At 31.9% G+C, this 25,781-nt stretch overlaps 2 protein-coding genes across 4 annotated transcripts; one reads left to right on the top strand and one right to left on the bottom strand.

The window, feature by feature from the left end:
- The first annotated feature begins 7 nt into the window (after positions 1–7).
- Positions 8–18,401, top strand: LOC134707779 (sodium-dependent glucose transporter 1-like). 2 transcript variants are annotated; one of them, XR_010105764.1, is made up of 5 exons: positions 8–563; positions 11,100–11,385; positions 12,307–13,411; positions 15,963–16,532; positions 18,273–18,401. XR_010105764.1 is itself a non-coding variant. In XM_063567821.1 (4 exons), exons 2-4 carry the CDS (start codon positions 11,109–11,111, stop codon positions 16,081–16,083), a joined length of 1,503 nt encoding a protein of 500 aa, XP_063423891.1. In that variant the 5' UTR covers positions 8–563; positions 11,100–11,108; the 3' UTR covers positions 16,084–16,813. The 2 variants fall into 2 exon arrangements, 1 of the variants encoding a protein (XP_063423891.1); XM_063567821.1 differs by lacking the exon at positions 18,273–18,401 and having other exon boundaries at positions 15,963–16,813.
- On the bottom strand, positions 18,344–25,747 carry LOC134707778 (sodium-dependent glucose transporter 1B-like). 2 transcript variants are annotated; one of them, XM_063567818.1, is made up of 5 exons: positions 25,599–25,747; positions 22,400–22,445; positions 21,796–21,961; positions 19,819–20,104; positions 18,344–19,451 (listed from the first exon to the last, which is right to left on the bottom strand). In XM_063567818.1, the coding sequence occupies exons 3-5, from the start codon at positions 21,910–21,912 to the stop codon at positions 18,349–18,351; spliced, it is 1,506 nt and encodes a 501-aa protein (XP_063423888.1). In that variant the 5' UTR covers positions 21,913–21,961; positions 22,400–22,445; positions 25,599–25,747; the 3' UTR covers positions 18,344–18,348. The 2 variants fall into 2 exon arrangements, with proteins under 2 accessions (XP_063423888.1, XP_063423890.1); XM_063567820.1 differs by lacking the exon at positions 22,400–22,445 and having other exon boundaries at positions 25,599–25,743.
- Between the last annotated feature and the right edge of the window lie 34 nt (positions 25,748–25,781).

Genomic DNA, 25,781 nt, shown 5'->3' on the forward strand with positions numbered 1-25,781 from the left:
GCTCGAATCAAAAAAAGTTAAAAAGGCCAAATAAAGTACGAAGTTGAAGAGCATTGAGGACCAAAATTCTTAAAAGTCATTTGAATCTTTATGAAGTTGCAACAAAGTTACAGTTTGACGGGGTTTATCCTATATGTCGAATTGCTATATACATAGCCACTTGTCCATCCATTTTCCTGAATAGACATTCAAATTATTAAAGCGACTTTTATGCCCATGTATGGAAAAAATGTTTTCTGGTCTGTATGTCGTTCTTCCGTCCGTCAGTTCGTCCGTCCATCCATTTTCACGGTCCACTGAACATAAACTATGATTGATAGTGCGGATGGGGCATCCGTGTACTTTGAACATATTCTTGTTTTTAAGTATTATAATCACAGCTCAAAATTAACGCAGATACATCATTTCACACTACATGGTAACCAGTGTAAACATACAAGGATAAACAGGTTTTATACTTTGAACCATGTTATCTGCACACATATAACTATATCAACAATGAGAACTGACTTAATTCAATTAATATATATAAACAGACTTTAGATCATGGAACACATTTATGAGTAAGTAATTACATGTAACCGTTTAGATGATATCGATATCAACGGAACTTAATGTTTTCTGATTTTGATTAAAAATGGCGTTGTTAATGATTATCACATTTCATTAATTTGAGCAGCTCTGAGTATACTCTTCGAAGTTTGCCTTTCTCGAATTGGTAATTGTGGTGGGGGTTGAAAGCAAACATGTTCGAGGAGAATATGTAATGGCACTTCAACATGGCTTGTATTTCACCTGGCAAAACGTATTCTACGTTTCCGTAGATTTAACTTTTACAGATAATCCATCTGTTGATGTAAATTCGACTGTTTTGTGCACAATGAAATATATTTAGTTATGTCGAAGTGCTTCATTGCCAATTATAGAAATACAAACTATTTAGTCTCTTAGAAAACTTGTAAGCTAGATTTTCGCAGTTTTTATAGTGTTAAATTTTGAAGGAAAAAAAATTGGTTGATAGCGTCGAAAAACTAGTAAAAAGAATATTCTGATTCCGAAAAAAAACATGACCCCTAGTTGTCCCTCACTTGGAGTTAAATGGTTGCCGATAAAAATCATTACGCGTTTTTTTTCTCTCTAAATACTAGAATTCATGTTAAAAGTAAAATAACAAAAATAACAAACTCAAAGGAAAAATAAAAAACGGAAACTTCTTTCATCATATGTCAAAATCAAAAGCTCAAACATACCAAACGAATGAAAATCAAACTGTCATATTCCTGACTTGGAGCGTCCGGCATATTCTTTTGCAAAAATAGTGGATTAATAAAGACAACAGTAGTATACTGCTGTTCAAAAGTCGATAAAACAGATCTGCGGTTAACAAATAAAAAAAACCCGAGGGAAACATAACAACTATAAGAGGTAAACAACGGAACGACAGAAACACTGAAGTGCAACAAAAAACAAACGTCATCATATATAGAATAAACTCATCATAGATACAAGGATTTCATTTATTTCATTTATTTTGTACATACGCCAAACGCGTAATTCGTATACAAAAGACTTATCAGTGACGCTAGAATCCATAAAAGTTAAAGGCCAAATAAAGTACAAAGTTGAAGAGCATTGAGGACCAAAATCCCTTAAAGGTTTGCCAAATACAGGTAAGGCCATCTATTCCTGAGGTAGAGAAGCCTAGCTTAGTATTTCAAAAAATGTAAAAGTTCTGTCGACACTTAATTTATAAATATGAGTATATCAATTATAGTTCATGTCAGCAAAACGAACATATTTTTTGTTTTTCTATGGAGTCTTTTAAGATTGTACCGGATAGCACTTGCAGTCATAGCAATTTTATTTTATATTGCAATAAAAGACAGTATTTGTTACTTCGACGTACCCATAGAGATACAGAATATTGGTGGGCTCCGTGATTGCTCTCTGTTAATCAAATTACGGATTCTAATGACTACATTTAATGCAATTTCGCACGAATAAAGTATGCAAGACACACAGATCGTACAAAGCACAAATAAACAACGAAAAGAACATTTGATATTCAAGCTACATTATAAAGTATTTAAATCCTGAAAAGAAGTTAAAAAAAAAAGTAAACAGTAAGTCAAGCAAAATCGGTCAGATTAAATAAACTCATCATAGATACCAGGACTAAATTTTATATATACGCCAGACGCGCGTTTCGTCTACAAAATACTCATCAGTTACGCTCAAATCCCAAAACGTTAAAAAAAAAAGGGCCAAAAGTACGAAGTTGAAGAGCATTGAGATCCAAAATTCCTAAAAGTTTTCGAATCAAAAAAAAAAAAAAAAAAAAAAAAAATTCCTAAAAGTTTTGCCAAATACAGCTAAGGTTATCTATGTCTGAGGTAGAAAAGTCTTAGTAATTAAAAAAAAACAAAATTTTGTCAACAGTTAAAGTCATAATAAACCTCAAATTAAAAAAAAATATGCATATGTTTTGATAACTAAATGGATAGTTTTCATTATACAACCTATGTACATATACTTTTTTCTGAGGAAAATTCTTTAATTTGTCCACATTTAGAAGAAGTTTACTCATTTTTAATTGCTTGCTTCCAGGAAGCAATTCGCCGACATATTTTCCGTATGCATAGTGACCCGAGTGTAACCCTCCTCGTAAAAATCTTGTGACCACAATACGCATGGATCTGTCATTGAAATAAACAAATATTTGGTTATACATGTTAAACACGTGCTCAAAACCCCTGTTTTTTTTTGATTTGTTTACTACAAATGTATGAGGTGACAATCGGTGAAACTCGGCTTCAAAACACGTCATTTAATGAGCAGCCATATTTGTTAAATCATAACAAACAAAGAGGAAAAAAAATGATGATTGTATGATATATTTGCGAAAATAATGACAAAACCGTGCACAGAGGACTAACTTTTTGATGTATACATGCATTGGTTCAAGAATTGGACAAACATTATTTTTCACCACTCACTCGTTTCATATGACTTTAATTTATGAATATAACAATATCAAAGATAATTCATGTCAGCATAAATATTTCTGACTACTGGGCTTGTGATACCCTCTGGGAAATAAATCTCCACCAACAGTGGCTTCGACCCAGTGGTTATAAATAAACTCAAAATAGATACCAGGACTAAATTTTATATATACGCAAGACGCTCGTTTCGTCTACAAAAGACTCATCAGTGACGCTCGAATCCAAAAAAGTTTTAGGAAAAGCTAAATAAAGTACGAAGTTGAAGAGCACACTAGCATGAATTCGCATTTAAAAGCTGTCACACTAAAAGCAGAGATTATCAAACATTTGAACAATAATAACAATCGTTATTGTCCTGTTCACAAAATAAACATGTTTGTAACAAAACTGAAAAAAAACAAGAACTAGCATACACTCATACATATAATCTGGGACTATTATAGTATAAAAGTCTCAGATATGATATATATGTATATATCAATTGTGGCAATTTTGGAATATATTGACAAATCAAAATACAATTTACATCATATTAATATAAGTTGTAACCATTATACCTGTTTAAATTTGATGGATTGAGTATATATTGTATTTTTTTTTATTGTTAGTGTAACTTATTAAGTCAATATTTTATGAAGAAATTTTATAGAAGTAGTTATTTCTTCAATTTTTATTTAATATCGCAATGAAAGAAGTAGTGACATTCATCATCTAATATGAGAATACCCAAATTATAAAAAAAGGAGAGTTTAAACAACCTCCAAACTATATATGATTCTGTAATGCTGAGTTCCCAAATTTCTTCCATGCTTAAATTCACATCCTTTAAAATCGAATTACGGAAAATTTGTTTTTAGTTTTTTTTCAAATATTCAGAACAATTTGTCATAACTAACCTATGCTCACTATCCATTTCTGAATAAATGGAGGCTTGTTACATATTTTATTTGTTCATTTTTAAAAGGTGACCTTTTGATTGACGTCGAATGTTTTGTGCATATTTGAATATATTTACTTATGTTGAAAGATGTCAAATAATAAAAAAAAATGTTTTGTCTACATATAAAATGTCGGCTGCAATTTGGTTAACCTGTGCAATTTGATACTGTGACGTTATATCTTTGAAAGGGCAAAATTTACATAATCATAGACAATCATAATAGATATCGGGATTCTTTTTGTATATCTACCTCATTAAAGTTCCAGACTATGATCACACATTCTAAATTTAGTAATAAGTTATGTTAAATAATTTAATAATCTAATATATATCTTCAGGATAACGTTATATCGTTTTTTAACGTAATAAAACGAAAACGTGATAATTGACGGGAAATTCAGAAGTCACAATGTACACATATGATGATATGGATGAGCAGATACAGAATAAAGAGGTTTCATAGTAGTGGTTCATATGATCCAAAAACCACGTTATGGACCACGCTCTGATTGGCTTATTTATTTTTCATTTTTTTTATCTTTCGTACGATTGGTTTATCAATGTTACTCGGATTTTTTGTACGAAAAAGAGTGGAATAAATCCGATTAACATGTAGAACCAATCTTATGATAGATAACAAAAATGAAAAATAAATAAGCCAATCAGAGCGTGGTCCATAACGTGGATTTTAGATCATAAGAACCACAAATATCATACCTCAAATAAACAGAGGGTAACTGACGAAAGTGAAACAACTGGAATGATGGAGGACAACATAGCAAAGACTATTCCGGACTCCTTCTTGGTCAGGTTATCAACAGACAAAGATTTCAAACAACGTTTTTTAATATGGATATTTCTATGCTGGGCATTTGTTGTATTGGTAAATATAAATTATGTTTTTTTTTAAAACTAAGGCTTTTCTACCTCAGGCATAGATTACCTTAGCTGTATTTGGCAAAACTTTTAGGAATTTTGGTTCTCACTGCTATTGAACTTCGTACTTTATTTGGCCTTTTTAACTTTTTTGGATTCAAGCATCACTGATAAGTTCTTTGTAGACGAAACGCGCGTCTGGCGTATATACTAAATTTAGTCCTGGTATCTATGATGAGTCTATTTCTAAGTTACATGGACAAGATCTTTTTTATTGTTTTCTGTCTACCTTGCGGAAACTGATGCGAAAGTAATCATTATCAACTTTTTAAATCAAATTTTCAAATTGAAGTTACTCATTATGATCTGCTTTACAATTAAAATTCATAAAACGACGATGGTAATTAAAAAACAACAAATTACGGCTGGCGGAAATACACAATTTAATCCTGGTATCTATGATGAGTTTATTTACAACCACTGGGTTGATGTCACTGCTGGTGGAGTTTTAATTCCAAAAAGGTATCACCAGCCCAGTAGTGAGCACTTGTGTGCTGACATGAGTTATCATTGTTATGGACATATTTATAAACTAACTGTTTACAAAATTTAGAATGTTTGATATACTAAGGCTTTTCTATCTCAGGAGTATTTGCCAGAGCTTTTAGGAATTTTGGTCCTCAATGCTCTTCAACTTCCTACTTTATTTGGTCTTTTAAACTTCATTGAATTCGAGCGTCACTGATGAAGTACGAAGTTGAAGAGCATTGAGGACCAAAATTCTTAAAAGTCATTTGAATCTTTATGAAGTTGCAACAAAGTTACAGTTTGACGGGGTTTATCCTATATGTCGAATTGCTATATACATAGCCACTTGTCCATCCATTTTCCTGAATAGACATTCAAATTATTAAAGCGACTTTTATGCCCATGTATGGACAAAATGTTTTCTGGTCTGTATGTCGTTCTTCCGTCCGTCAGTTCGTCCGTCAGTTCGTCCGTCCATCCATTTTCACGGTCCACTGAACATAAACTATGATTGATAGTGCGGATGGGGCATCCGTGTACTTTGAACATATTCTTGTTTTTAAGTATTATAATCACAGCTCAAAATTAACGCAGATACATCATTTCACACTACATGGTAACCAGTGTAAACATACAAGGATAAACAGGTTTTATACTTTGAACCATGTGTTATATTCTGCATGGGGCATGTACGTACGTCTGCATTCATTCAAGACTTATATTAAACTACACTTTATTACAAGCTACACATCATGATATTATATTACAACAGTAAACATTACTATACAGATAACACGTGTAAAGCAGTTAAGAGTCTGTGTGTGGTCAGAGTACCGTGAGAACTGTTGGATTATATTAATCATGTTTATAGACATGATGATAGATATGACATCTCCCTTCTTTACTTAAACTACAAAATTTAGAATGTTTGATATACTAAAGCTTTTCTATCTCAGGAGTAGATTACCTTAGCTGTATTTGCCAGAGCTTTTAGGAATTTTGGTCCTCAATGCTCTTCAATTTCCTACTTTATTTGGTCTTTTAAACTTCATTGAATTCGAGCGTCACTGATGAGTCTTTTGCAAACGAAACGCGTGTCTGGCGGAAATACACGATTCAATCTTGGTATGTATGATGAATTTATTTGCTAGATGACAATAAATGTCAAATATCCAAATAATGACATATTTTGGACTTAAAAAAACAATCAACTGCTCAAAGTGATTTTACTATATTACAGTATTCATAAATCAGTTAACACCAGTATTAAAATGATTCGAGTCTATTTTGAGTTTGCATTTTTATTCCTCTCCCTTTGGCTGCGTTTTTAAGAACAGTTCCAGAATAAAATAAAATTAAGAATTAAAATAGGGAGTGTATCAAAGAGATAACAACCCGACCAAATAGCAGTAAACAGCCATATGCAACCAATGGGTTCTCAACACAGAATCAAAGAATCGCGCATCCGGACGAACTATAATGTTTTCTCACTGCTTTGTTTCTTTTAATATGCATATCTCTATTGGATCTACATATTTCTTAATGCAAAAGGTTAAAGTTTTCTTTGCGTGCAACGTTATATATGGCAAGAAACTTATAGAATAAAATGTCATTTTCCATATTGACCCTGGTATCAAACCAGAGAGTCTTTTCCCGGGGGCTTGATAGGGGCCGTGGGCTGATACCACTGTCAATATGGAAAATGACATGGTATATTCTTTCTACATTTAGATTTAGATTTGATATTTTATTAAAGTCTCATCACATAAAATTTCATATTTTTACAAAATAAAATATTCATAAAGGTACTTAAAAACATACATGCATAACAACAAACTTTAAATGCACATTGTATGTGCCAATCTTTAAAAAAATTATGAGAGACTGTACAAACAATATTATTAATATTGTACATATTATATCTAATATAGATTTGCTTATGAATAACAATAAAACGCAACATTAAAAATTGTATATAAAAAATATCTTCTGATTAGGTTCTGGCGACATATTCAAGAACTTTATGAGAACAAAGAAAGCTCACATCAAACTATGTTTGATATTTTCAAAGTTAACTAACTAACTAATTAACTAAATAACCAACTAACTAACTAACTAACAAACTAACAAACTAACTAACTAACTAACTAACTAACTAACTAACTAACTAACTAACTAACTAACTAACTAACTAACTAACTAACTTACTTACTTACTTACTTACTTACTTACTTACTTACTTACTTACTTACTTACTTACTTACTTACTTACTAACAAACTAACAAACTAACTAACTAACTAACTAACTAACTAACTAACTAACTAACTAACTAACTAACTAACTAACTAACTAACTAACTAACTAACTAACTAACTAACTAACTAACTAACTAACTAACTAACTAACTAACTTACTTACTTACTTACTTACTTACTTACTTACTTACTTACTTACTTACTTACTTACTTACTTACTTACTTACTTACTTACTTACTTACTTACTTACTTACTTACTTACTTACTTACTTACTTACTTACTTACTTACTTACTTACTTACTTACTTACTTACTTACTTACTTACTTACTAACTAACTAACTAACTAACTAACTAGCTAACTAACTAACTAACTAACTAACTTACAATATTATGGAATTATTTCCACCGATGAATTTCTAATCAAAACATAGTTTGATATTTTCAAAGTTAACTAACTAACTAACTAACTAACTAACTAACTAACTAACTAACTAACTAACTAACTAACTAACTAACTAACTAACTTACTAACAATATTATGCAATTATTTCCACTGATGAATTTCTAATCAAAATATATGTGTCTATATAAAAAAAGAAATCTGTTGAACACATCAGTCTCCAAACAGTTCATTAAATATCTAAATTTATCAAAATTGTCTTTATTTCACAAACATGGTATAATATTAAAAATGTCATCATTAAACATTTTGTTCTCCTCTTGATAGAGATTACATTAACATGTAAAATGAAACGTTTACATATTCTTTGATCCAAAGGCGTATTATTAGTTACATAGTGTGTAATTGACCTAATACGGTATATACAGGGTAAGTTAATTCCATTTGGGATGAGAGCTTGGAACCCCATATTGAATTTACTGACCGCTTATATAGCACACTATGTAACGAATTTATCTTACCGACTATCTTTAGTTGTTGAATTTAAAAGACTAGAGTTGTCTCATTTGCAATCATACCACATATTCCTATTTTTGTATTAAAATATTCAAGTGTTCAATTTTAAGAACTAATTTTATTGGTCTGCACACAAAAACTAATGACAACAATAACAATTAATTTAATATCAACAATCTTGATATAATATTAAACAGAACTTTCAATACATTTGAATAATCAAATAGTGCAAAAGTCGTTACTCAACTACCAACCGTTTATTGAAATAAGCCCTGCCACCCTCGAACCCTATTATGGAATATACACGGTCTTCACGCGTAGGAAGTAAGATAATATTCTATCTGCCTTTTTCAAGGTATAAATTGTGGTAAGAATTTCCTAATTTACATAACTGTCTAATATATTGTTTTTAGTTATCTAACTTTGTATAAGTCTAAGGTTTATATTCCTTTTTTTTAATCTTGAAATATGTGTTTATTTAGTTTTGGTTTTCAAAAATGAGAAAAAATATTATCTTGCTTTTAATCTCTTTTTCACTGGAGATATGAGTTTTCTTTCGGACAGAATTCCAGACATGGTGGAAACCAATGATTTTTTTAAAACCGAAAAAGTGTTTATTGAAGGTACATGAAAACGACCAATTCTGCCATAAGGGCAATATTACAAGCATATATAATGACAGCAAGTAAAATTTTACAATCTATTCGGATGCAATATTTTCTTTCTTTTCTAAATCATCATTTGAACCTGGTGATAATCTTTTGTCCAGGTTACGAATGTACGGACCCCACAATTCACTTCTATAACGAAGGACTGGTTTTAGGAGCATAGGTGTATTTTTATGTGTACAATGAAATGTACGTTTTATAATGAAAATTATTTTAGCTTTTTTTTACTAAGATCGCCACCGGCAGTACTGCAAAAACCTGATGCTCTCATTACAATACCTAGGTATTTATACTCTTGAAGACTTTTGATAAGATTTTGCTGAAAATAAACAGTACAGTCTTTCAATAATTTACCTGATTTATGAACTATTATTTGTGTTTTTTTTGTATATTCATTTTTGAAATAAAGTTCCAACAGTTTTAAACAGTTTTGTAGCCCTTCTTTGGTGTGAGACATTAAAATTATGTAATCTGCATATATTAAACACTTTAAGCTTGTAATCTCTATATCTACTGGATCACATTTCTTATCAGGATATCTTTCATAAATAAATTGAAAAGAAGAAGACTCAGTATACACCTTGTTTTTTTTTGTTTTTTTTACGTTTTTTCGATTTAAACCTGTTACCCTTAGGAAAATTAAATGACTTCTAATCTTATCGAGAATGTTGTTCAAAATATGTGTAAAGTTTTCGGTTGATTCATCCACCCCGTTTCTTTGTAATACTCTGATTGATATTGTACTTTTTGCAGATTTAGAATAGCTAGACTGTAATGGTGAATTGTAAGAAAAACAAATAAATATATTAGATGAATATAAAAAAAAAGTTTTACTTAGTTATGCCCACAAAAATTCAGAGCAATTACTTTATTTAAATGTTATTCCTTTATTAACATTAGGTCTGGCATAAAAGCAATACCTCTGAGAATAGCTTTACCTTTCCTGGAGCAAGCGACCTTTTTCAATAAGGTATAACCTTTTAGGCATATATAGCATTTGTTTCTAATTGGCATATAATATCAGAATAATCAAGGTCATTAAGTTTGCAATATCTATTTCCACCTTCCCTTTAAAACAAACCATGACCAAAAACAAAGGGAAAGATCTTACCGGGATTCCCAACACCCCGTCATATTGGAATCGTGTTAGCTTCAGTTACCATCATCTGCTTCGCCTTGTCAATAGTTGCTAATAACAGATACGACTGCAGGATCTAAATGTTATAAATTTAAAACAATGCATTAAAAAACACATTAAAAAGCTTGATACAACTCTTAAATTCATTGATGTAACATACAATATGTAATTACACGAACGGAATGCTTCTTGTAATAGTTTTATAGGGTTGTAAAAGCGTTAGCACTTTTTAACATGACGCATTTCCCCCAAAAAATATAACCCTTTGAAGATGATGGTTGTACATAGGTGTACTAATATATGTTTTCATGGATTGTCAATGACATCTGTTACAGTGAATATCTAAATAAAAACGGAAATCAATATACTTTGACCCTTCGATCTGTATATGTATTAAGTAGATTAATTTTCAGTCACAGTTAAAAAATGTTAAATAATGGACCGAAAAAGGTGTAAAATGAAAATGTTTCATTGTAACATATTAGAGGAATACCATGTTGACAGATTTAACAATGAGAACGTTTAATGAATCGTGGATTAACTTATATTTTATTTCTAGTTGGTATAGATGTGTTTCGTAATTATTCTGATACCGTATATCAAACGCAGCAAACGGCATTAAAACCCATGTTGAACCATTCTGCAAGCTATTGTCAACGGACTCTTAATTTACATGGAAACTTATGTATTTTATTACATTCAAATTATACCTACAGCATTAACACTAGGTAAAAGATTGCCTGACTGTCTTTGATTTTGTTTAATTAGGGATGGGTTATGAGCCAGCTTGGACCTTCCTTGTTGGATCTCGAGAAATTAACAGACAGTTCTTTGGAGGAAGCTTCTTGGTTTGTAACAGCAACTTTCATTGGTTATCTGTGTGGTTCAGTGATCAGTGGTGGACTGTTTGGACGAATGAATGCATTTCGAATCATTTTAATTGGCCTTTTCATATTGGCATCTACATCAGCTGCGATTCCCTTTTCTGTAATATATGAAGTTATGGTATTCATGCATATTTTAAAGGGAATAGGAGGTGGTTTATTGGATGCAGGTTTGTAGAATTATCAGCATAATAATATTTTAACAGAGTCATTTGCGATGTAGATATATGTTTTACCATATTCAATGTCAAACATAAGGCATACACAATCAACACTTATCTGTAACTTCAAACTCTTTAACCAGTGTTATATATATCCTAATAAGATTACTATGGATTCATTTATTTCATTGCTATCGTTTTTTAGTGATTGACTGAGAAGACATTATTTCGGGGGTATTTAATTTCGTTGTTCATCTTAATTTTGTTCGTATTTAAGTAACCGAAAATGTGTTCGCCTTGCATTTCATATATTTTTTTATCTACCAATGAACTTTTTTTAACGATTAAAATATTAAGCTCGTGGTGCATATGCAAATCATATATTTCAGCTGTATTTTCATATTCTAGACAATGTAAAAAAAAGTTCATCAAAGTTTAATGTTCATATGGTAAAACTTTATTGTAAACTTTATCAGCGTGTGCCATTAGGTAAATAATACATATAGAAAAATATAAATGTAAATATCTTTTAACGTTTCCTAAAGTGTGTCCCTTTTGGACCACAAAACATATATATGAAGTTCTCAAAACGAAGGCAACTATAATGTCCTTTTAGCTCATCTTTTTTTAAACAAAGTGTCATGTTAAAATAATCTTACGGAAAAGTGTTGCAAAAGAGGAGTGAAAGATACTAGAGGAAAAGTCAATCTCATATCTCATCAAAAATAAACTGACAACGCCATGGCTAAAAATGAAAAAGACAAACAGACAAATAATAGTACACAAGAAACAACATAGAAAACGTAAGACTTAGCAACACAAATCCCACCAACAACTGGGTGATCTCAGGGTAACCATATCCTGTTGCAAACGCTCCCTAAAATATTCACATCTACATTATTGTTTTTAATATCGCTGTTAAACTTTCAGCTGGAAATTCTGTCTTTATTCTGAAGTTCCGAGAAGAAGAATCTGCCCGGTCGTACATGCAAACGCTACATTTTATTTATGCAATAGGTGGAATTTTATCACCAATTGCTACATCGCCATTTCTTCTGCCAACGCCCTCAAATGGAAACAATGAAACACAGTGGCCATCGACAACTAAATCATATGACGCAATGTTTTCCAATGCTGGAATGTCTGGTATGTTAACAACAAACATCCATGGTCTTAATTTTACCAATACGACTAATAACGATTCAACTGCTTACAATGACAACAAAACAGATATTGAAGAAAAAGAGTCCATTCTTTACCGAGCTTACCTGATATCAACAGGTTTGTGTCTAACTGCAGCGATTCCCTTTTTATGTTTATGTTGGCAAAGCAGATCCGAATATCGCATGGATACCAAGAATCCGGATGGAATGGAATATAGACATAGAAAACTACCTCTATCATTTAAATTACTCATACTCGTTTTAATGAGTTTATTTATAGGAGTGGAAAATGGACTTGAAGACACGTACTTTGGTTTTTTTACAGCTTTCACAGTCAATCAGTTTCAATGGACGAAACAAACAGGCTCATATCTTGTCTCTGTTTACTGGGCGGCGTATGCATTTGGACGCTTTACTGCAATTTTTATTGTAAAACATTTTAAGCCATCAACATTGTTACGAGTTTATATCAATATCGTATTAGCAGGCACAATTGGAATATTTCTTTCTACAAAGTTTGGATTTCCCACTGGAATTTGGATATTTTCACCACTGGTAGGATTTTCAATATCTGTGTTCTTTCCGTCGATACTTCTATGGACAGAAGAGGAGTTTGTTCCTATAACTGGAAAAGTAGCCTCTCTTCTGATGTTTTCTGCTTCACTTGGATCGATGATTAATCCGATAATGATAGGGTACTTAATGGATAACCTGTCTCCTACATGGTTCATTTATATAACATTGGGTCAAACTATTGTCTTGCTTGTTTTAGTTTGGACTGTTTCATTTGTGTCCAGACATGCAAACACATATTCATTTGAAAACGAAATTCAAATGAGTGTTGAATTAGAAGAAAACAGAAAAGCTAGGAGGTAAGTACAATATACCCCGCATTAGTTTCACTCACGTGAGAATATTAAAGAGGCTATATGGAATTGACTTTTACTCTAGGAAAACATCATTTATTCATCAGTTTTTTTTTATTTGCTTTGGAGAAGATTTCAGTGACATCAAGTACCCTCAGATCGATTCCTTTTTCTTTTTGATAACCGTTTATGTGCATCGTGTCAATCCGATGAGAACATTTCTTCACTGTTTTTTGTTTTTATAGTTTCGACCTTGATTTTCTGTGATGATTCACAAGTGCTTCAGGTAAGGGGAGGATGGAGCCCTCGTACCATGATTGACCCCGATACATATACATTTAATGTATAAAGACATCTAGTATAGTCATCAATTTATTGCGTTATTGGAACTTTTTTAACTTTATATTCATTCAAGCGTAACTGATGAGTCTTACACAGACACAATGTTAATGCTGGAATCTATGATGAGTTCATTTTAAATAATTGGATCGATGGCAATACAAGAGGTTTCCACATCCAAGAAGTCATCGCTTCTGCTTTGACGCGAGTCACTTTAGTATCATTGATTTTATTGAATCGATCGTCACTGATGAGCGCGTATCAAGTTCATATACATGTACTTCTATTGGTCCGCACGATTGATTTTCAATAGGTAGCAAGCAGATGGCCGTTAAAAAAAATTAAAATCCTAAAATTATAGAAATTTTCGTCGACTTATGATTTAAAGGCAACAGTAGTACACCGCTATTCCTCAAAGGTCATAAATCGATTGAGAAAGACAAACTCGGGTTACAAACAAAATCGGGGGAACCGCATTTACGTGACAGAAATACAATACACACACAAGAACATTCATAACAGAGAAACGCACAAACAAATAAAGTCGACACAACATGCGAACCACAATACAACACGATAGTCAGCACCTCGGTGTTGACATGAATATCAAATATATGGTCATTTTTTAATTTTTAGAAAAAAATTACGGATTTTGTTATCCAAGGAATAGATTACCTTAGCCGTGTTTGGCACAACGTTTTGGAATTTTGGGTCCACAATTCTTTTCATATTTGTACTTGTTTGGCTTTAAAACTATGTTGATCTGAGTGTCACTGATGAGTCTTATGTAGACAAAACGCGCGTCTGGCGTATCAAATTATAAACCTGGTATCTTTGATAACTATTAACACCACTGGGTCGATGCCAATGCTGGTGGGCGTTTCGTCCCCGAGGTTATCACCAGCCCAGTAGTCAACACTTCGGTTCTAACATGAATATCAAATATATGGTCATTTTTATAAATTTTCTGTTTACAAAACTTTGAATTTTTAGAAAAATTACGGATTTTGTTATCCAAGGAATAGATTACCTTAGCCGTATTTGGCACATCGTTTTGGAATTTTGGGTCTTCAATGCTCTTCAACTTTGTACTTGTTTGGCTTTAAAACTGTTTTATTCTGAGCGTCACTGGTGAGGCTATGTAGACGAAACGCGCGTCTGGCGTATTAAATTATAGTCCTGGTACCTTTGATAACTATTGTCAATGGGATTTTCTTGGTCTTTTTTCTCCATACAAAGTCTGACAAATCTTACAAAAATTCAGCAATTTCCTTAGATTTAGAGACTGTTTGATTTTTTTAATCAAAATAAACGATGTTATTTTTATATTGACAACCAGTATATAAAAGATAGAAAAACAATTAGACGATCAAAATACAATATCCACTGTTTAAACATAAATTAAACCAGTGATATACGTTCCTGTATTAATAGAAAAACAAACTTTTAAAATGACATAAAAAACAGATTAATATTTGTACTATTTTATATTTATATGCTTGCAAAGCATTTTGTTTATGCCCTTAAAAGAAAGATAGACATTGATAACTTTAACATATACAATTCAATGAATATGCATAAATCTTTACAATCGGTAAATGTCGATAGTTACCGAACGGTACCCGACTTGACTGATTAGAATAAATGCAATAATAGTATACACATATGAAATACACAAATTCAAACTTAAAAAAAGGAAGACAATTCCATAACTTGACAGTTAAAAATATCTTTAACAAGTACATATCCCTTTAATGCAGATGTTATTTCCACCCTTATAAAAATGAATTCAAACATGTTTTGTTACTATGTTCGCATTTATACTCGAGAAATGTAAATAACCATGTATTGTTTCTGATCTATTATTATTAATATTAGTTTTAAATGCTTCGATTAGAGTTATTTGACTTTGGAAAGATTTCAAGCAGAATAGGTTCAATAATATTATGACCGACATTTTCAATTTTAATTGGATCCTCAATGCTCTTCAACTGTTTTACTTGTTTGGCTTTATAAATATTTTGATATGAGCGTCACAGATGAGTCTTATGTAGACGAAACGCGCGTCTGGCGTACTAAATTATTATCCTGGTACCTTTGATAACTATTAACGATCATTTTAATCAAAATAATGTTAAAATGTAGACACTAATTAGTCTTTCAGTTATTGTGTACACTTTTTTAGCAGTCAATTCCAATCTGTTATCTTTATTTTCAGAGTATCAATTGCAAGTGTCATTAGTTTACCTGTGCTACAACTTGGTGCGTCTGAAACGCAATACTCTAGTTCAGAAAATGCTTGTTCGCGACCTAGAATACTCAGTGTGTCAAGCGTCTGAATTTACCTTCAGAAGAAATTATCAAGCCTAAAATATTGAAAGCAATTTAACTTCGAGTCAAACAGTCTGAACTGACAACAAGGGAAATATCTGAAGAAAAATGAATTTTCAAGAAGGATTATAACTGAGATAGAGTATTAAATCTGTCATGACCATCAGTTTTATGGCTATAGACACTTTAGATGAAAACAGCACAAATACTTCTACTGTTTGAATCGACAAAAAAAAGATTTTGATAATTACTTGTTAATCAGATGAAAAAGTTTTTTTATTGCCTACAAACAATTCATCTTTCAAAATTACAATTGAAAATATTTTTTGATAAATAAAGTTTTTTTCATAGAAAACTTCTGACCAGCCAGACATGATAGATTTTCAAGCTGATAAATGGACACAAATTGACCATACAGGTTAAATTATCACATGAGTATTTAAGTAGATAGATTAAGGTTACAATACACCATTAGATTTTATGGGCGCAGCCATTTTATGAGCATAACATGGTATTCAGAATTAAGAGTATGGCGAATCCTGATTGGTCGATATGTGCGCCCGTTATTTTTTATTATTAGAGACTTCGTACACTCTGCTTTATGTAAAAGGCAAAATAAAAATTATTCCGTATCCCTAAAGGCACTGAGATGACTTTTCAACGCTAGGAGAAGACACGTATTTTTAAGGGCAAAATTGATAGGCATGGGAGATAAGTACAAAATACGCTAAGAAAAGCAACGCGAACCTATATTTTTTGGACCAAAAAATACTGTTCTAATAACTTTTCTTTGATTCTAGCAAGGTTTCGTTAACAAAATCAACTTTATATAGTCTGTATCTCGAAAAAGGCTACCATTGTCGCCTATGGGGAAATTAATTGTTTATTTCAATCTATACAGCATCGACATTTCTTTATGATAGTGCTCAAAAAGTGTCAAAAACAGTCATTTTACTTGACATTTGATGTGAAACCGTATTTTTTTTGTGACAAATGAAATATTGATTATCTAGTTTTTAAGCTATAGTCTGTTTCGTATTTGTATTGCGTTTTACCTTAGAAACAAGGGTGGGCTCGACTTTTGACTTACTGTGGAACGAATATGTCATGTACGGAAGTTCTGCTGATTTGTTCGAAAAGAGCAAGTACACGTCTAGAGTTTGTGAATATAAATCGATTTTTAAACATAACAATCTCGACCCAAGTGCTGTTATCGAAATTACCAAATTCGGCGAAAATGTACGGAAATGATCCCCTTCGAACATTGAAATGTTCACACGAATAACAAACTAAAAGAATAAGAATAAGCATGCCATTTTGTAGTTAACAAACAGTTATCGATGTCAAAACACAAATATTTACACATATTCCATATTTTGAAATACTATAGTCTGTTTCAAAAATGTACTTTTATACGAAAATGGTTTCATTTAAAACTGTTGTTCAAAATTCACCGTAGTAGTTATATATTGGATTGGTTTTGGTATCAATATAATCAGTACTTGATAATATATAAAGAATCATTGGAGAAAGTGGGCATTATCTTCAGTCCCTTTGTAACAGTACCGCATTTACTCAAAAAAACAGATTTTTTTTCTTCACATTTTTCGACTGGGGTCACCTCCGATCAAAAATTGTATAAATTCAGAGAGTAAAGCCAGAACGGTTTGAAGATGATTTATTTGTGGCATATATATTTGTGCATCTAACGCACTATGAATTGCACGATACAAGAAAGTATTAAATACCGTATAGGTTACAATACACCATTAGATTTTATGGGCGCAGCCATTTTATGAGCATAACATGGTATTCAGAATTAAGAGTATGGCGAATCCTGATTGGTCGATATGTGCGCCCGTTATTTTTTATTATTAGAGACTTCGTACACTCTGCTTTATGTAAAAGGCAAAATAAAAATTATTCCGTAGCCCTAAAGGCACTGAGATGACTTTTCAACGCTAGGAGAAGACACGTATTTTTAAGGGCAAAATTGATAGGCATGGGAGATAAGTACAAAATACGCTAAGAAAAGCAACGCAAACCTATATTTTTTGGACCAAAAAATACTGTCCTAATAACTTTTCTTTGATTCTAGCAAGGTTTCGTTAACAAAATCAACTTTATATAGTCTGTATCTCGAAAAAGGCTACCATTGTCGCCTATGGGGAAATTAATTGTTTATTTCAATCTTAAGAGATCTCAAGCAAATGAAGTAGTTCACTAATCTATGGTTTGATGACTCATCGTTCATAATTCTTTACTAAGTAGTTTTATGCGACTTTATTTTCTGGTACATCCTGCATAAGTACAGACCGTTCAGGACTAGAATTTGTATCAATTTTGATTTCTTTATTAGACCTGTCATTATTGTCATTTAATTGTGGAAGCTTCTTTTTAAGAATAATGGCTATCACAAAGAAAATTATCACTCCTACACTTTCTCCAAGAAGTATATATGAATACCACATCGGACTAACTTCTTCAATTAAATATCCTAACACCGCTGGACTTGTTATAGACCCTAAAGTTGATGTCATAATGAACAATGACGCAATTTTACCGGTAACCAATAAAAAGTCTTCTTCTGCCCATGTGAACAAAGTCGGGAATAATATAGACATAGCAAACCCAGTCACAGCAGTAGAAATCCATACGGTGACAGAAGAATTTATCATAGGCGAAAATGATAACAACAGAAAAGATATCACAAGTATAGATGAATATATACCAACCAACGGTATTGACTTAACTATATTGCTGATTGGGATTCCCGTTAATCTCCCAAATGCGAAGAAAGTCCAAAATACGGCGGTCACATAAGATCCTTCTTCTTTAGTCATGTTCATCTGTTCAACACAAAATGTTGCAACATACGCACCTATGGTGTCTTCCATCGCAGTGTATAGTAGAAAAATTATGGACATTATTGTCAAAATTACTAGTTTGACAAGGAAAGATAATCGACGTTCATTTCGATCAATTTTTACCTCATCGATATGCCGTTTGGCGTGTCTTCTGGATTTGATATAAACAAGCAAAAACGATACAGATGAAGACACGGCGAGGACACCTGATATTGTATACGGAATGAATATACGGGAATCCTTCGGCGAATGGAAAGTGGTATTTCTTTCCACAGTTGTTAGATTATTCAAATGATATGAAGCGTTATCTAATTGTACATTTCCAGTTTGCATAACTAATGATGATTGGTTTATTATCGACGAATTGACACCATTATCATACTGTTCTGTTAGAAATGGTGCCGTGACCAAAGGACTGATTATTCCTCCTGTAGCAAATGCAAAATGCATGGCCTGCATATAAGGACTTACTTGATTTCCAAATAGACTCAAGAGCTCTGAATTTGCAACTGAAAAGTAAAGCGATACATTAAACTGTTAGCACAATTTAATTATAATGACCTTTTTGACAATATTTAATTTTCAAATATCCCTTTTGCTATCTTTTACCTCTCCTTTATGTGAATATATAGAATAAAGCATGACTTGTAATTTCAAAATAACTATGGTTGTTACTCAATCGTGCAAAGTTCATCTTAATATCCCATCTTGAGGCCCTTTTATGTTTGAAATGCCGTACGAGTGTGGTTGTAAAGACAGCAAAAATTAAATAAAAATCATCACGTAGACCTGATTTAAACAAGTATTTTGTGTAATCGGTATTACTCTGCTAAGTAACAATATTAATTCTTTTAGATAATCTTTTGATTGACTAACCTGTATCTAGAAGGCCTCCTGATAGGCCCCTGATTGCCTGCGCTACTAACATGGCTGGTGGCAGGAAACACCACGGTATTGTGAATACAGAAATGCCGTAGATGCACATTGTCACAAATAACAGAAAATTACAATCACATCTCCCAATTAGAACCGCGCTGATCAACGAACCAATCAGATATCCAACATTATGTGATATGTAGTAAAATGATGCTCCCTCCAAATCTGTGTTAGTAATGTACTGTAAATCGAAAATTGATGGCCCAAATTGTCCAAGAATCCATCCCTAAATACAAAAAAAATACATTGCTAAAGAAATCATTAATGATAACGTTTAGGAAAAGTATATTTATTATATGATTATGCTCATGCATAAATATGTGCAAAAAGTACAAAAGAGACACAGAAAACTTGCAACTTAGTTCTAATTCTATTTATACGATGACGTATTCAACAAATAAACATAATTTCTTGATTTATGGCACTACGTAATTTTGTTTAAGGTGGCTAGGGCGTCTTAATAAAATACCATAGAATTTATAAACAATTTGTCAAAATGGGGATACCGGACTTGTTTTCTTGCTACATGTTGATATTAAAAAAAGGTAAATTAACAGCACTTTCTTTTATAAAAATTACTGTATCTGAGTTATATATATCCCCTTCTATGTGAGTTATCACCCTTTATGTGTCAAATTTAAAAAAAAATATTCTCCAAAAATATTGTGTCTTTTTTTTTAGAAAATTTGTCGTAAATATAATATAACACATAATTATCTGTATTAAAATGAACAGTCTTACACATGAATTACATACTACTCTCAAAATTTGCACGTTTCATCAAAGATCTAGTTGTTATCTGCTTCCTCAAAATCCAAGATGGAGGAAGACCATAACTATGTTTGCCGCGTTATTACAGGGACTTTATCTTAAGATTATGTTCATCAGAATTAAGTTTATACCATAAAGCAATAAACAAGGGTTCACTTTGTAAATGCATTAGATATTCAAAATTACTACATAACACTTCTTATCTGACAGTTAAAATTTTAAACTCCTTGCAGTTATCATATATACAGGTAGTCGGGTACATTAAATAAAATATAATAAAACCGGGCGATACAGTGTGGGACTTCTAACAATATAACTTTCACGATTCATTAAAGCAGAAATAGCTAGTCAACCATTTTTCAATATTGGATCTATATAAACGATCCATAAGTATTACGTCCTATTGTGAATTTTTTAATCTGTCTTCGTTATTCTTAAGAGTGCAGACCTAATTTTTTTCAGGAGTGCATTTACATCCAAGTATTTCTCTTTTTTCTTTTGATTTGAAATAAAATGTGTCCATCTGGTTTATCCGTCTAGCTCATTTTTAATTACACATGGGAGCTTTTAGCACACACGTTCACGTTTCGAGTAATATAATTAAAACTTTCGCGTTTTTCAACTAGTCTAGATTTTGCAAAGAAAACATGAAGATTAGAAGATAGACATAATTAAGTCAACATAAAATCGGACTATTTTCTTTAACCATGTTATCTCAATCTTGCTGACGGTGGGACGATTCGTTTGTTCATTATTGAAAACCCTATCAGAAACTGTCTATAAATATGTATATTACCAAATGGCTAGTCTCTTATGCGAAGGTGATATTACAATTGTTTCTGGTTGTTTTATATATTTTGTATTCCCAACATTTTTTGTCTCGCACTTTCAAAACTTCTTTCGATGCACAGCATACACGAAGGAAGTAAAAACTGATTCCTATTTGATTTTTGTAAGGTTACTGTTATACAACGTATAGATTGGTATCAACAATAGAACTTCCAACATAATTGTCCCTTATCTGATCATGACACCAGAAGTTAGACTATTTATTGACGAACACCATATATTTGAAAAGGGAATTACTGGCTGCTTTTTCTGTTTAATAACTGTCTTTGATTTGTCTATCAATAAGTTAACACTCACCAAAATAAAGAATGACCAGACCAAGCTCAGGAATGTCAGAAATCTTAATCTGTATTCTGGTTCTGTTTTAAGCCGATGTAACAGTGACCCAGTTCTATTCATCACAGATTCACACATGTTTTGGTCTCGGTGAATGTTCAACACCTCGAGGAGTTACTATGCAAACCTTTTAAAATATAATGTACATATATAAGGATATAAACGTAATTAGCTCACATTTATCTTTACTTTGCACCTATAAAGCAAGCCGACTGTAAACTGCGTATCAATTAAGTGAAGTAAACTATTCGTTTAATTTAGATTTAAGTATACAACTGTACTTGTCAAATTATAGTGATCAAGATGTGTGAAATTTGTTATCTTCTTGTGAACTTGGCGCTCCATACAATAATTTTTAATATGATCTAATAGTGTCTATGAAATAACACGTGTATTGATTTACATTAAACTTTTCTTTTCAATCCGTCTTCTGAGCACGTATTGATTTACATTAATCTTTGGTTAAAATGACATATATTTAATTCGTTTTAAAAGCGTGTGTGTTTTCCACGCTTCATGGAAATTACTACAAAATAATGTGTTACTTTGTAGCATTTTTTCTTACCTGAAATGTCCTGACATATCTCCAAACCTTCATGGCATTTTATATACTGTGAAAAAGTAAAACTGGCGGTAAACACACTTTAAATCAATGATTTATTTATTTATAGAATATGTATAATAAATACTAACTTATTGATAGTACATAAGAACTACGGAAGCGTATTTCTGTCACCTACGGAAGAAGCATTATCGAAATTATGCAGTGAAGACAATGTATGGCGTACCGTTAGGTTCAACAAAATAGTTTTGATCATTATTCATTTTAATTCCGTGGTTGCGTATTTTGTTTATCGGGTATTCTTTTTTTTAACACTGATTTGTTATTTTCCGAGTGAATATGGTAAATATCTTTATTTTTTCCTTTCCATTACCAAACGAAAAAGATAGGCGGGTGGTACCAAATGCAACTTCTGACATACCAATATTGAAAAAACTGACAATGCCAGGTCACACACGAAACAAGTTCAAAAGACAGCAGTATACAAAATAAAACCATAGACCCCCCCCCCTTTTCCCCCATAAACCGTGGTGATCTAGTGTGCTTTGAAAAGGTAAGAAGATCCTGAAAGTGCAGCGGCTGAACTTCTATTGAGGCGGTGAGAAAACTCACCTATACACCTTTTTTTACCAAGAAAAAAAAAACACTGATAAAGTAAGAGAAATACATTGTACAATTATTCAATAATATTAGATTGTAGACGGTTACAAAAATCGTTCCGGGGGTGTGACGTCACAACCGAATGAAGAACGGGATTGTGTATTATACAACAAATAGACCACATACAAGATCACACATATATTTTATTACGGCCAACCAAATCATAATTTCATCCACAAAACCGAAGACTTCAAAGTTAAATGATTTCAACTTTTCCTTTAGAGCCTCCAGATTACCATTTGAATGCTATATCATTCTATCAAGTTGAACCAAAGGAGTGGACCAGACACTTGAGGCCATCAAATCGAAGGCTCCATAGGCGAATCTTTTTGAGCGAAAATTTGGTTGATTATATAGGAAATCAGTGAAGCATAATTGGAGGCCCCCTTTTAGGCCAGTTAGTTGCCCACCCTTACAAAAAGTTATGGATTCGCCACTGAAAGGTATTGTAATGTCTGTAATCATCCGGCATTTGAACCATCATTTTATAATTATACCATGATATATAATTCATTAAGCGTCATCGTACAATTAAAACATGTTTGATCAAATAACTGATACAGAAAAATGGTTAATTCACAGTCTATAGACGAATTTGGCAATATGAGTAGAAAAATCATCTGATATGAGACAATTAAGTAACATGACCAATACCAGGTTCGGACCTGTATCGCTGTATGCAACTGATTGAGGTAACATGATGTATATATCGGATCATAACTAGTCATTCTCAAACCATATACATGAAGGATGAATACCATTTCTTCTCAATGTGTCCATGCTATACATCATTGAGGGATACCTATATACAAAATATTAATAAAAACCTTAATTTCTATTTTATTAAATTGCAGTCCACTAAAACACTGAAGCATTTGATTGCACTATTAAATAGCAGTCTACCAGTCATTATAAAAATAGTAAAACAAGTATATTAATGATTGTTTTTGATTGAGAATATCTGTATAACTTGTATTTCTTTTAATATGCAACCTGTTTTTTTTTTTTTTTTAGTTTTTTTTTAATTGTTCATTAACGTTAATAATGTGTTAACTGTTGATATTTATAGTCTTTTCCTTCTTCGCTATGAATACCACTGTCACTCTAATATAATTATAATCAATTTAACTATTGTCAGTTTATTGTCCTAATTTTGTATGCCATAACCATATTGTAAATGTGTTCAATGTGCTAATAAAATATTGTCTATTTTTGACAAGAAAAGTTAGACGAAATTAATTCCTTTTTCAATTTCAAACTATCGGAAAACAGGAAGTTGCCACACGTCAGGTGTCAAATTTGCATAATCGTTACCACCCATCACTATCAAGCTGCAGATCAATCAAATATATTACTTCCCCCCCTATCATACAAGCCGAGAAAAGCGACGATAAGTTCCTGGAATAAATTTCATTAATTGACACTTACATTCGATTCATGACATATTTTCTAACAGTCTACGGATTTTTTAGTTCAACATCTAAGATCATCTAACGCATTATCTCTATACTAAAAGTATGTTCAAACATTTTGAGGTGCCATTTCTCATACATATGAAACCAAGAGACTGGCTACCAGAGTAGCGATGATAACGAGATGTAATACACACGGTTACATGTTTTTAAATGCCGACGACAGACTATGGCCTAGCCCTGGTGTCTTGCCATACAACACTCGCATTTAACCCCGTTAAGACACAAGTCATTTGTAGGAGCCAACAATTCAATGATATCAGAAAGCATTACAGTCATGCAATTTTACAAATTTGGCGGATATTGGCAGTTCATTGCATCATCTCTCACTGAAGTAATAACATAAAAAAAACTCCTTTAAGATAAGTATTTTGGTAGGTTTGATTATAGAAACTAGATTATCAAACGGCAATCAAAACATACAGTTAGCAAATAAAGGATTAAGATTATACTCCTGTTTGAAAAAGGTATTCTTACATATAAATGTATACAAATATTTTGACATTGAAAATGCTTATACTTATATCATATGGAAAATTCGATAAAATGACAATTAGTTTCAAGCAATATAGTAGTGACAGTTTGTGACCGAGCAGGTGATTTTATCAGGTAAAGTATAAAATATTCAAAATAAAAACAAAACTCTTTAAAAAGTTCAAAAATAACATACAAAAATTGTTTACATCATTATCAAATGTTGTAGTAAGTTACATAAAATTGGTTCTCGTCCTTAGAGCTTATATTCTCATGCATGTAAGGCAAACCTTTGGTAAGCTGCTTGCTTTGTTTGTATATTGTACAGTTGAAATCGGGATAACGTCCTATAGAATTTGATTATGATATACATGTATACAGGTTTGACTTTGCCTATATATATATTGTTTTAAGATGCCAATCTTGAAAACAAAGCCGGCTTAAGTAAATGTCCATATAAACAAAGCAAGCAAGTCAACCAGAGTTTAACTCGACAAGCATTAGGAAATTAGCTCTAATATTTCTGAAATATTTGTCACTCGATGTTTATCAAACAGAAATCGAGCAATCATTAAAAATCATATTAAATACTCTACATTTAAATTGTCTTGTACTTACATGTAACAATACATGTTGTACACATATACAAAAATGTAGTGTACACGTTCAATCGGGTCATTCGTTTATTTACATGTACATGCAGGCTAAAATTCCTCTCGGTCAATTTACATTGCTTAATGACATGTGTATAAATATTTAGATCAAATGCCATAAATGTT

The sequence above is a fragment of the Mytilus trossulus genome, chromosome 2 (assembly GCF_036588685.1).
Source record: "Mytilus trossulus isolate FHL-02 chromosome 2, PNRI_Mtr1.1.1.hap1, whole genome shotgun sequence".
NCBI classification, from domain to species: domain Eukaryota; kingdom Metazoa; phylum Mollusca; class Bivalvia; order Mytilida; family Mytilidae; genus Mytilus; species Mytilus trossulus.